General features: G+C 53.3%; 1 protein-coding gene across 4 annotated transcripts in view; it reads right to left on the bottom strand.

The window, feature by feature from the left end:
* tdrkh (tudor and KH domain containing) overlaps positions 1-13,138 on the bottom strand; it is a 74,944-nt gene that overhangs the window by 25,554 nt on the left and 36,252 nt on the right. For all 4 annotated transcript variants that reach the window (XM_084323554.1, XM_084323556.1, XM_084323555.1 and 1 more), the window contains one exon: positions 604-779. In XM_084323554.1, coding sequence (XP_084179680.1) covers positions 604-779 — 176 coding nt within the window. The remainder of the gene's footprint in view (positions 1-603; positions 780-13,138) is intronic.

Here is a 13,138-nt window from a genome sequence, read left to right as displayed (position 1 = left end):
GTCGTAATATGGGCGGAGGCCAAACGGTATCCTATTATTATGCAAAGTCTAGGCACTTATCACCTAGACTTTGCATAATAATAGGATGCGCGCACTTCGAAGCCCAAACGCCGTTTGACCGCGGTTGCCCAGCACTGCACCACTGGTAACAGACACAGTATTTCTGACACTGGGAATACATTCCCTGAGACCCATTAGATGTCCCTAGAATCAGATACCAAGAACATGCAAATGGACCATATAAAAAAAAGTCTGTAATGTGTATTCTACGTTCTTATGGAATGAATGAGATAAAAAAAAAAAAAAAAAAAAAAATTGTAATTAATTTTGAGTTAATTTTCATAACGCGATAATTTGCTGTGTAATTAATTAATCTAATTAACGCGATAAACTGACAGCCCTAATAATTAGGAAACTTGAAAGTGTAACCCGAGTTGGACATTAAATAGTTAACACTACGTCGTGGTCAGTGGCTTTCTCGTGCGTGCGTGGATGTGTAACGGGAGAATTCAAAGTTTGAGAGCGTCCGAAGCTTATATGGCATCAACGAGTTTTTGGAAAATACAAGAACTATCTCTTAACCCCTGACCCCCGACCTCTCACCTCATGCTGCGGAGGCCGTCTCGGGGCAGCTCCCCGTTGTCTCCAAAGTCCACGTAGTACAGGTCCAGCAGGCCAGAGCCCAGGATCCCCAGCACCCGGGCCCGGTTCCACGTGCCGTGCTCCCGGTACGGGGCGGCCACGATGTCCCCCACCACCACGGTCTCCACCCGCTGCTCCTGGAGGAGGGTTAGGGTTAGGGTGGCACACGCAGAAGATACCGTGTTAGAAAGGATGACCGAGTGACCTTCTAGTTGGATTCCCCTCTAGATTCTGTTTCCCTTCCACCCCTCTGCGGTGAGCCTCATCGACAAGGACCCCGCCACTGAGTTACATTAACACACCCCTACTGGACTAGATATCTGTATATACATAACTCTTCATACTTCACTGGTCATACTTTTTGGCTAAATAAATATTCCAAATATTGTTGTTTTTATTCTAATTAGTGTATATACTTTACCACATCTTGCACAGTTGTACAGCCCTGGCCTATTCCTATTTTTATTTTATAATTATATTATATTGTGCTTCCATGTTAACTTAGTTTATATTCCATTTTATTTCATTCCACCTTTTTTATTCTACCGTAATTGTCTGTCCGTCAATGTCGTGAAAACCACTTGGCAATAAAGATTGGCAATCAGGTTAACCCTTTCACTACCACACTACAGACGGTTAACCCTTCACTACCACACTACAGACGGTTAACCCTTTCACTGCCACACTACAGAAGGTTAACCTTTCACTACCACACTACAGAAGGTTAACCTTTCACTACCACACTACAGACGGTTAACCCTTTCACTGCCACACTACAGAAGGTTAACCTTTCACTACCACACTACAGAAGGTTAACCCTTCACTACCACACTACAGAACGTTAACCTTTCACTGCCACACTACAGACGGTTAACCCTTCACTACCACACTACAGACGGTTAACCTTTCACTACCACACTACAGATAGTGAAAGTAACCTTCTGTAGTGTGGTAGTGAAAGGGTTAATGCGTTCGCGCCACAAGATGGCGAGGCGGCTCCTTACAGACGGGGCTCTAACCCTTACAGACGGGGCTCTAACCCTTACAGACGGGGCTCTAACTCTTACAGACGGGGCTCCAACCCTTACAGACGGGGCTCTAACCCTTACAGACGGGGCTCTAACCCTTACAGACGGGGCTCTAACCCTTACAGACGGGGCTCTAACCCTTACAGACGGGGCTCTAACCCTTACAGACGGGGCTCTAACTCTTACAGACGGGGCTCTAACCCTTACAGACGGGGCTCTAACTCTTACAGACGGGGCTCTAACCCTTACAGACGGGGCTCTAACCCTTACAGACGGGGCTCTAACCCTTACAGACGGGGCTCTAACCCTTACAGACGGGGCTCTAACCCTTACAGACGGGGCTCTAACCCTTACAGACGGGGCTCTAACTCTTACAGACGGGGCTCTAACTCTTACAGACGGGGCTCTAACCCTTACAGACGGGGCTCTAACCCTTACAGACGGGGCTCTAACTCTTACAGACGGGGCTCTAACCCTTACAGACGGGGCTCTAACCCTTACAGACGGGGCTCTAACTCTTACAGACGGGGCTCTAACTCTTACAGACGGGGCTCTAACCCTTACAGACGGGGCTCTAACTCTTACAGACGGGGCTCTACCTCTTACAGACGGGGCTCTAACCCTTACAGACGGGGCTCTAACTCTTACAGACGGGGCTCTAACCCTTACAGACGGGGCTCTAACCCTTACAGACGGGGCTCTAACCCTTACAGACGGGGCTCTAACCCTTACAGACGGGGCTCTAACCCTTACAGACGGGGCTCTAACCCTTACAGACGGGGCTCTAACCCTAACAGACGGGGCTCTAACCCTTACAGACGGGGCTCTAACCCTTACAGACGGGGCTCTAACCCTTACAGACGGGGCTCTAACTCTTACAGACGGGGCTCTAACCCTTACAGACGGGGCTCTAACCCTTACAGACGGGGCTCTAACCCTTACAGACGGGGCTCTAACCCTTACAGACGGGGCTCTAACCCTTACAGACGGGGCTCTAACCCTTACAGACGGGGCTCTAACCCTTACAGACGGGGCTCTAACCCTTACAGACGGGGCTCTAACCCTTACAGACGGGGCTCTAACTCTTACAGACGGGCTCTAACCCTTACAGACGGGCTCTAACCCTTACAGACGGGGCTCTAACTCTTACAGACGGGGCTCTAACTCTTACAGACGGGGCTCTAACCCTTACAGACGGGGCTCTAACTCTTACAGACGGGGCTCTAACCCTAACAGACGGGGCTCTAACCCTTACAGACGGGGCTCTACCCTACAGACGGGGCTCTAACTCTTACAGACGGGGCTCTAACTCTTACAGACGGGGCTCTAACCCTTACAGACGGGGCTCTAACCCTTACAGACGGGGCTCTAACTCTAACAGACGGGGCTCTAACTCTTACAGACGGGGCTCTAACTCTTACAGACGGGGCTCTAACCCTTACAGACGGGGCTCTAACCCTTACAGACGGGGCTCTAACTCTTACAGACGGGGCTCTAACCCTAACAGACGGGGCTCTAACTCTTACAGACGGGGCTCTAACCCTTACAGACGGGGCTCTAACTCTTACAGACGGGGCTCTAACTCTTACAGACGGGGCTCTAACTCTTACAGACGGGGCTCTAACCCTTACAGACGGGGCTCTAACCCTTACAGACGGGGCTCTAACCCTTACAGACGGGGCTCTAACCCTTACAGACGGGGCTCTAACTCTTACAGACGGGGCTCTAACTCTTACAGACGGGGCTCTAACCCTTACAGACGGGGCTCTAACCCTTACAGACGGGGCTCTAACTCTTACAGACGGGCTCTACCTCTTACAGACGGGGCTCTAACCCTTACAGACGGGGCTCTAACCCTTACAGACGGGGCTCTAACTCTTACAGACGGGGCTCTAACCCTTACAGACGGGGCTCTAACCCTTACAGACGGGGCTCTAACTCTTACAGACGGGGCTCTAACCCTTACAGACGGGGCTCTAACCCTTACAGACGGGGCTCTAACCCTTACAGACGGGGCTCTAACCCTTACAGACGGGGCTCTAACTCTAACAGACGGGGCTCTAACTCTTACAGACGGGGCTCAAACTCTAACCCTTACAGACGGGGCTCTAACCCTTACAGACGGGGCTCTAACCCTTACAGACGGGGCTCTAACCCTTACAGACGGGGCTCTTAACTCTAACCTTACAGACGGGGCTCTAACTCTAACCCTTACAGACGGGGCTCTAACTCTAACAGACGGGGCTCTAACCTTACAGACGGGGCTCTAACTCTAACAGACGGGGCTCTAACTCTAACAGACGGGCTCTAACCCTTACAGACGGGGCTCTAACCCTTACAGACGGGGCTCTAACTCTTACAGACGGGGCTCTAACCCTTACAGACGGGCTCTAACTCTTACAGACGGGGCTCTAACCCTTACAGACGGGGCTCTAACCCTTACAGACGGGGCTCTAACCCTTACAGACGGGGCTCTAACCCTTACAGACGGGGCTCTAACTCTAACAGACGGGGCTCTAACCCTTACAGACGGGCTCTAACCCTTACAGACGGGGCTCTAACTCTTACAGACGGGGCTCTAACCCTTACAGACGGGGCTCTAACTCTTACAGACGGGGCTCTAACTCTAACAGACGGGGCTCTAACCCTTACAGACGGGGCTCTAACCCTACAGACGGGGCTCTAACTCTTACAGACGGGGCTCTAACCCTTACAGACGGGCTCTAACTCTAACAGACGGGGCTCTAACTCTAACAGACGGGGCTCTAACCCTTACAGACGGGGCTCTAACCCTTACAGACGGGGCTCTAACTCTTACAGACGGGGCTCTAACCTTACAGACGGGGCTCTAACCCTAACAGACGGGGCTCTAACTCTTACAGACGGGGCTCTAACTCTTACAGACGGGGCTCTAACCCTTACAGACGGGGCTCTAACCCTTACAGACGGGGCTCTAACTCTTACAGACGGGGCTCTAACTCTTACAGACGGGGCTCTAACTCTTACAGACGGGGCTCTAACCCTTACAGACGGGGCTCTAACCTTACAGACGGGGCTCTAACCCTTACAGACGGGGCTCTAACTCTTACAGACGGGGCTCTAACTCTTACAGACGGGGCTCTAACTCTTACAGACGGGGCTCTAACCCTTACAGACGGGGCTCTAACCCTTACAGACGGGGCTCTAACTCTTACAGACGGGGCTCTAACCCTTACAGACGGGGCTCTAACCCTTACAGACGGGGCTCTAACCCTTACAGACGGGGCTCTAACCCTTACAGACGGGGCTCTAACTCTTACAGACGGGGCTCTAACTCTAACAGACGGGGCTCTAACCCTAACAGACGGGGCTCTAACTCTTACAGACGGGGCTCTAACCCTTACAGACGGGCTCTAACCCTTACAGACGGGGCTCCAGACGGGGCTCTAACCCTTACAGACGGGGCTCTAACCCTTACAGACGGGGCTCTAACTCTTACAGACGGGGCTCTAACTCTTACAGACGGGGCTCTAACTCTTACAGACGGGGCTCTAACTCTAACAGACGGGGCTCTAACTCTTACAGACGGGGCTCTAACTCTTACAGACGGGGCTCTAACCCTACAGACGGGGCTCTAACCTTACAGACGGGGCTCTAACCCTTACAGACGGGGCTCTAACCCTTACAGACGGGGCTCTAACTCTACAGACGGGGCTCTAACCCTTACAGACGGGGCTCTAACCCTTACAGACGGGGCTCTAACCCTTACAGACGGGGCTCTAACTCTAACAGACGGGCTCTAACCCTTACAGACGGGGCTCTAACCCTTACAGACGGGGCTCTAACCCTTACAGACGGGGCTCTAACCCTTACAGACGGGGCTCTAACTCTTACAGACGGGGCTCTAACCCTTTACAGACGGGCTCTAACCCTTACAGACGGGGCTCTAACCCTTACAGACGGGGCTCTAACTCTTACAGACGGGGCTCTAACTCTTACAGACGGGGCTCTAACTCTACAGACGGGCTCTAACTCTAACAGACGGGGCTCTAACTCTTACAGACGGGGCTCTAACTCTTACAGACGGGGCTCTAACCCTTACAGAGGGGCTCTAACTCTAACAGACGGGGCTCTAACCTTACAGACGGGGCTCTAACTCTTACAGACGGGGCTCTAACCTCTTACAGACGGGGCTCTAACTCTAACAGACGGGGCTCTAACCTTACAGACGGGGCTCTAACCCTTACAGACGGGGCTCTAACCCTTACAGACGGGCTCTAACCCTTACAGACGGGGCTCTAACCCTTACAGACGGGGCTCTAACTCTTACAGACGGGGCTCTAACTCTACAGACGGGGCTCTAACCTTACAGACGGGGCTCTAACCTTACAGACGGGCTCTAACTCTTACAGACGGGCTCTAACCTTACAGACGGGGCTCTAACTCTTACAGACGGGGCTCTAACCGACGGGCTTACAGACGGGGCTCTAACTCTTACAGACGGGGCTCTACTCTTACAGACGGGGCTCTAACCCTTACAGACGGGGCTCTAACCTTACAGACGGGGCTCTAACTCTTACAGACGGGGCTCTAACTCTTACAGACGGGGCTCTAACTCTTACAGACGGGGCTCTAACCTTACAGACGGGGCTCTAACCTCTACAGACGGGGCTCTAACCCTTACAGACGGGGCTCTAACTCTTACAGACGGGCTCTAACTCTTACAGACGGGGCTCTAACTCTTACAGACGGGGCTCTAACCCTTACAGACGGGGCTCTAACTCTTACAGACGGGGCTCTAACTCTTACAGACGGGGCTCTAACTCTTACAGACGGGGCTCTAACCCTTACAGACGGGGCTCTAACTCTTACAGACGGGGCTCTAACCCTTACAGACGGGGCTCTAACTCTAACAGACGGGGCTCTAACCCTTACAGACGGGGCTCTAACTCTTACAGACGGGGCTCTAACTCTACAGACGGGGCTCTAACTCTTACAGACGGGGCTCTAACTCTTACAGACGGGGCTCTAACCCTTACAGACGGGGCTCTAACCCTTACAGACGGGGCTCTAACTCTTACAGACGGGGCTCTAACCCTTACAGACGGGGCTCTAACTCTACAGACGGGGCTCTAACCCTTACAGACGGGGCTCTAACTCTTACAGACGGGGCTCTAACTCTTACAGACGGGGCTCTAACTCTTACAGACGGGGCTCTAACCCTTACAGACGGGGCTCTAACTCTTACAGACGGGGCTCTAACTCTTACAGACGGGGCTCTAACTCTTACAGACGGGGCTCTAACCCTTACAGACGGGGCTCTAACTCTTACAGACGGGGCTCTAACTCTTACAGACGGGGCTCTAACTCTTACAGACGGGGCTCTAACTCTTACAGACGGGCTCTAACCTGGGCTTACAGACGGGGCTCTAACTCTTACAGACGGGGCTCTAACTCTTACAGACGGGGCTCTAACCCTTACAGACGGGGCTCTAACTCTTACAGACGGGGCTCTAACTCTTACAGACGGGGCTCTAACTCTTACAGACGGGGCTCTAACTCTTACAGACGGGGCTCTAACTCTAACAGACGGGGCTCTAACCCTTACAGACGGGGCTCTAACTCTAACAGACGGGGCTCTAACCCTTACAGACGGGGCTCTAACCCTTACAGACGGGGCTCTAACTCTTACAGACGGGGCTCTAACCCTTACAGACGGGGCTCTAACCTTACAGACGGGGCTCTAACCCTTACAGACGGGGCTCTAACTCTTACAGACGGGGCTCTAACTCTTACAGACGGGGCTCTAACTCTTACAGACGGGGCTCTAACTCTTACAGACGGGGCTCTAACTCTTACAGACGGGGCTCTAACCCTTACAGACGGGGCTCTAACTCTTACAGACGGGCTCTAACCCTTACAGACGGGGCTCTAACTCTTACAGACGGGGCTCTAACCCTTACAGACGGGGCTCTAACTCTTACAGACGGGGCTCTAACTCTTACAGACGGGGCTCTAACTCTTACAGACGGGGCTCTAACTCTTACAGACGGGGCTCTAACCCTTACAGACGGGGCTCTAACCCTTACAGACGGGGCTCTAACTCTTACAGACGGGCTCTAACTCTTACAGACGGGGCTCTAACTCTTACAGACGGGGCTCTAACCCTTACAGACGGGGCTCTAACTCTTACAGACGGGGCTCTAACTCTTACAGACGGGGCTCTAACTCTTACAGACGGGGCTCTAACTCTTACAGACGGGGCTCTAACTCTTACAGACGGGGCTCTAACTCTTACAGACGGGGCTCTAACTCTTACAGACGGGGCTCTAACCCTTACAGACGGGGCTCTAACCTTACAGACGGGGCTCTAACCCTTACAGACGGGGCTCTAACTCTTACAGACGGGGCTCTAACTCTTACAGACGGGGCTCTAACTCTTACAGACGGGGCTCTAACTCTTACAGACGGGGCTCTAACCCTTACAGACGGGGCTCTAACCCTTACAGACGGGGCTCTAACTCTTACAGACGGGGCTCTAACTCTTACAGACGGGGCTCTAACCCTTACAGACGGGGCTCTAACTCTACAGACGGGGCTCTAACCCTTACAGACGGGGCTCTAACTCTTACAGACGGGGCTCTAACTCTTACAGACGGGGCTCTAACTCTTACAGACGGGGCTCTAACTCTTACAGACGGGGCTCTAACCTCTTACAGACGGGGCTCTAACTCTTACAGACGGGGCTCTAACTCTTACAGACGGGGCTCTAACCCTTACAGACGGGGCTCTAACCCTTACAGACGGGGCTCTAACTCTTACAGACGGGGCTCTAACCCTTACAGACGGGCTCTAACTCTTACAGACGGGGCTCTAACTCTTACAGACGGGGCTCTAACTCTTACAGACGGGGCTCTAACTCTTACAGACGGGGCTCTAACTCTTACAGACGGGGCTCTAACCCTTACAGACGGGGCTCTAACCCTTACAGACGGGGCTCTAACTCTACAGACGGGGCTCTAACCCTTACAGACGGGGCTCTAACCCTTACAGACGGGGCTCTAACCCTTACAGACGGGGCTCTAACTCTTACAGACGGGGCTCTAACTCTTACAGACGGGGCTCTAACTCCTACAGACGGGCTCTAACTCTTACAGACGGGGCTCTAACCCTTACAGACGGGGCTCTAACCCTTACAGACGGGGCTCTAACTCTTACAGACGGGGCTCTAACCTTACAGACGGGGCTCTAACCCTTACAGACGGGGCTCTAACCCTTACAGACGGGGCTCTAACTCTTACAGACGGGGCTCTAACTCTTACAGACGGGGCTCTAACTCTTACAGACGGGGCTCTAACCCTTACAGACGGGGCTCTAACTCTTACAGACGGGGCTCTAACCCTTACAGACGGGGCTCTAACTCTTACAGACGGGGCTCTAACCCTTACAGACGGGGCTCTAACCCTTACAGACGGGGCTCTAACTCTTACAGACGGGGCTCTAACTCTTACAGACGGGGCTCTAACTCTTACAGACGGGGCTCTAACCCTTACAGACGGGGCTCTAACTCTTACAGACGGGGCTCTAACCCTTACAGACGGGGCTCTAACCTTACAGACGGGGCTCTAACTCTTACAGACGGGGCTCTAACCCTTACAGACGGGGCTCTAACTCTTACAGACGGGGCTCTAACCCTTACAGACGGGCTCTAACTCTTACAGACGGGGCTCTAACTCTTACAGACGGGGCTCTAACTCTTACAGACGGGGCTCTAACCCTTACAGACGGGGCTCTAACTCTTACAGACGGGGCTCTAACTCTTACAGACGGGGCTCTAACTCTTACAGACGGGGCTCTAACCCTTACAGACGGGCTCTAACCCTTACAGACGGGGCTCTAACCTTACAGACGGGGCTCTAACCCTTACAGACGGGGCTCTAACTCTTACAGACGGGGCTCTAACCCTTACAGACGGGGCTCTAACTCTTACAGACGGGGCTCTAACTCTTACAGACGGGGCTCTAACTCTTACAGACGGGGCTCTAACCCTTACAGACGGGGCTCTAACTCTTACAGACGGGGCTCTAACCCTTACAGACGGGGCTCTAACTCTTACAGACGGGGCTCTAACCTTACAGACGGGGCTCTAACTCTTACAGACGGGGCTCTAACTCTTACAGACGGGGCTCTAACCCTTACAGACGGGGCTCTAACTCTTACAGACGGGGCTCTAACCCTTACAGACGGGGCTCTAACTCTTACAGACGGGGCTCTAACTCTTACAGACGGGGCTCTAACCCTTACAGACGGGGCTCTAACTCTTACAGACGGGGCTCTAACTCTTACAGACGGGGCTCTAACCCTTACAGACGGGGCTCTAACTCTTACAGACGGGGCTCTAACTCTTTACAGACGGGGCTCTAACCCTTACAGACGGGGCTCTAACTCTTACAGACGGGGCTCTAACTCTTACAGACGGGGCTCTAACTCTTACAGACGGGGCTCTAACTCTTACAGACGGGGCTCTAACCCTTACAGACGGGGCTCTAACTCTTACAGACGGGGCTCTAACTCTTACAGACGGGGCTCTAACTCTTACAGACGGGGCTCTAACTCTTACAGACGGGGCTCTAACCCTTACAGACGGGGCTCTAACTCTTACAGACGGGGCTCTAACTCTAACAGACGGGGCTCTAACTCTTACAGACGGGGCTCTAACCCTTACAGACGGGGCTCTAACTCTTACAGACGGGGCTCTAACCCTTACAGACGGGGCTCTAACTCCTTACAGACGGGGCTCTAACCCTTACAGACGGGGCTCTAACCCTTACAGACGGGGCTCTAACTCTTACAGACGGGGCTCTAACCCTTACAGACGGGGCTCTAACTCTAACAGACGGGGCTCTAACTCTTACAGACGGGGCTCTAACCCTTACAGACGGGGCTCTAACTCTTACAGACGGGGCTCTAACTCTTACAGACGGGGCTCTAACTCTTACAGACGGGCTCTAACTCTTACAGACGGGGCTCTAACCTTACAGACGGGGCTCTAACTCTTACAGACGGGGCTCTAACTCTTACAGACGGGGCTCTAACCCTTACAGACGGGGCTCTAACCCTTACAGACGGGGCTCTAACTCTTACAGACGGGGCTCTAACTCTTACAGACGGGGCTCTAACTCTTACAGACGGGGCTCTAACTCTTACAGACGGGGCTCTAACTCTTACAGACGGGGCTCTAACCCTTACAGACGGGGCTCTAACCCTTACAGACGGGGCTCTAACCCTTACAGACGGGGCTCTAACTCTTACAGACGGGGCTCTAACCCTTACAGACGGGGCTCTAACTCTTACAGACGGGGCTCTAACCCTTACAGACGGGGCTCTAACCCTTACAGACGGGGCTCTAACCCTTACAGACGGGGCTCTAACTCTTACAGACGGGGCTCTAACCCTTACAGACGGGGCTCTAACCCTTACAGACGGGGCTCTAACCCTTACAGACGGGGCTCTAACCCTTACAGACGGGGCTCTAACCCTTACAGACGGGGCTCTAACCCTTACAGACGGGGCTCTAACTCTTACAGACGGGCTCTAACTCTTACAGACGGGGCTCTAACCCTTACAGACGGGGCTCTAACTCTTACAGACGGGGCTCTAACCTTACAGACGGGGCTCTAACTCTTACAGACGGGGCTCTAACTCTTACAGACGGGGCTCTAACCCTTACAGACGGGGCTCTAACTCTTACAGACGGGGCTCTAACCCTTACAGACGGGCTCTAACTCTTACAGACGGGGCTCTAACCCTTACAGACGGGGCTCTAACTCTTACAGACGGGGCTCTAACCCTTACAGACGGGGCTCTAACCCTTACAGACGGGGCTCTAACTCTTACAGACGGGGCTCTAACCCTTACAGACGGGGCTCTAACTCTTACAGACGGGGCTCTAACTCTTACAGACGGGGCTCTAACTCTTACAGACGGGGCTCTAACCCTTACAGACGGGGCTCTAACCCTTACAGACGGGGCTCTAACCCTTACAGACGGGGCTCTAACCCTTACAGACGGGGCTCTAACCCTTACAGACGGGGCTCTAACTCTTACAGACGGGGCTCTAACTCTTACAGACGGGGCTCTAACTCTTACAGACGGGGCTCTAACTCTTACAGACGGGGCTCTAACCCTTACAGACGGGGCTCTAACTCTTACAGACGGGCTCTAACCCTTACAGACGGGGCTCTAACTCTTACAGACGGGGCTCTAACCCTTACAGACGGGGCTCTAACTCTTACAGACGGGGCTCTAACTCTTACAGACGGGGCTCTAACCTTACAGACGGGGCTCTAACTCTTACAGACGGGGCTCTAACTCTTACAGACGGGGCTCTAACTCTTACAGACGGGGCTCTAACCCTTACAGACGGGGCTCTAACCCTTACAGACGGGGCTCTAACCCTTACAGACGGGGCTCTAACTCTTACAGACGGGGCTCTAACCCTTACAGACGGGGCTCTAACCCTTACAGACGGGGCTCTAACTCTTACAGACGGGGCTCTAACCCTTACAGACGGGGCTCTAACTCTTACAGACGGGGCTCTAACCCTTACAGACGGGGCTCTAACTCTTACAGACGGGGCTCTAACTCTTACAGACGGGGCTCTAACCTTACAGACGGGGCTCTAACTCTTACAGACGGGGCTCTAACCCTTACAGACGGGGCTCTAACCCTTACAGACGGGGCTCTAACCTCTTACAGACGGGGCTCTAACCCTTACAGACGGGGCTCTAACTCTTACAGACGGGGCTCTAACTCTTACAGACGGGGCTCTAACTCTTACAGACGGGGCTCTAACCCTTACAGACGGGGCTCTAACCCTTACAGACGGGGCTCTAACTCTAACAGACGGGGCTCTAACCCTTACAGACGGGGCTCTAACCCTTACAGACGGGGCTCTAACTCTTACAGACGGGGCTCTAACCCTTACAGACGGGGCTCTAACTCTTACAGACGGGGCTCTAACTCTTACAGACGGGGCTCTAACCCTTACAGACGGGGCTCTAACCCTTACAGACGGGGCTCTAACCCTTACAGACGGGGCTCTAACTCTTACAGACGGGGCTCTAACCCTTACAGACGGGGCTCTAACTCTTACAGACGGGGCTCTAACTCTTACAGACGGGGCTCTAACTCTTACAGACGGGGCTCTAACTCTTACAGACGGGCTCTAACTCTTACAGACGGGGCTCTAACCTCTTTACAGACGGGGCTCTAACCCTTACAGACGGGGCTCTAACTCTTACAGACGGGGCTCTAACCTCTTACAGACGGGGCTCTAACACTTACAGACGGGGCTCTAACCCTTACAGACGGGGCTCTAACCCTTACAGACGGGGCTCTAACCTTACAGACGGGGCTCTAACCCTTACAGACGGGGCTCTAACTCTTACAGACGGGGCTCTAACCCTTACAGACGGGGCTCTAACTCT

This window comes from Notolepis coatsorum (assembly GCF_963971535.1).
Source record: "Notolepis coatsorum genome assembly, chromosome: 10".
Classification (NCBI taxonomy): Eukaryota; Metazoa; Chordata; class Actinopteri; order Aulopiformes; family Paralepididae; genus Notolepis; species Notolepis coatsorum.
Note: the sequence above shows the minus strand (reverse complement) of the source record. Positions and strands in the feature narration are given on the sequence as shown.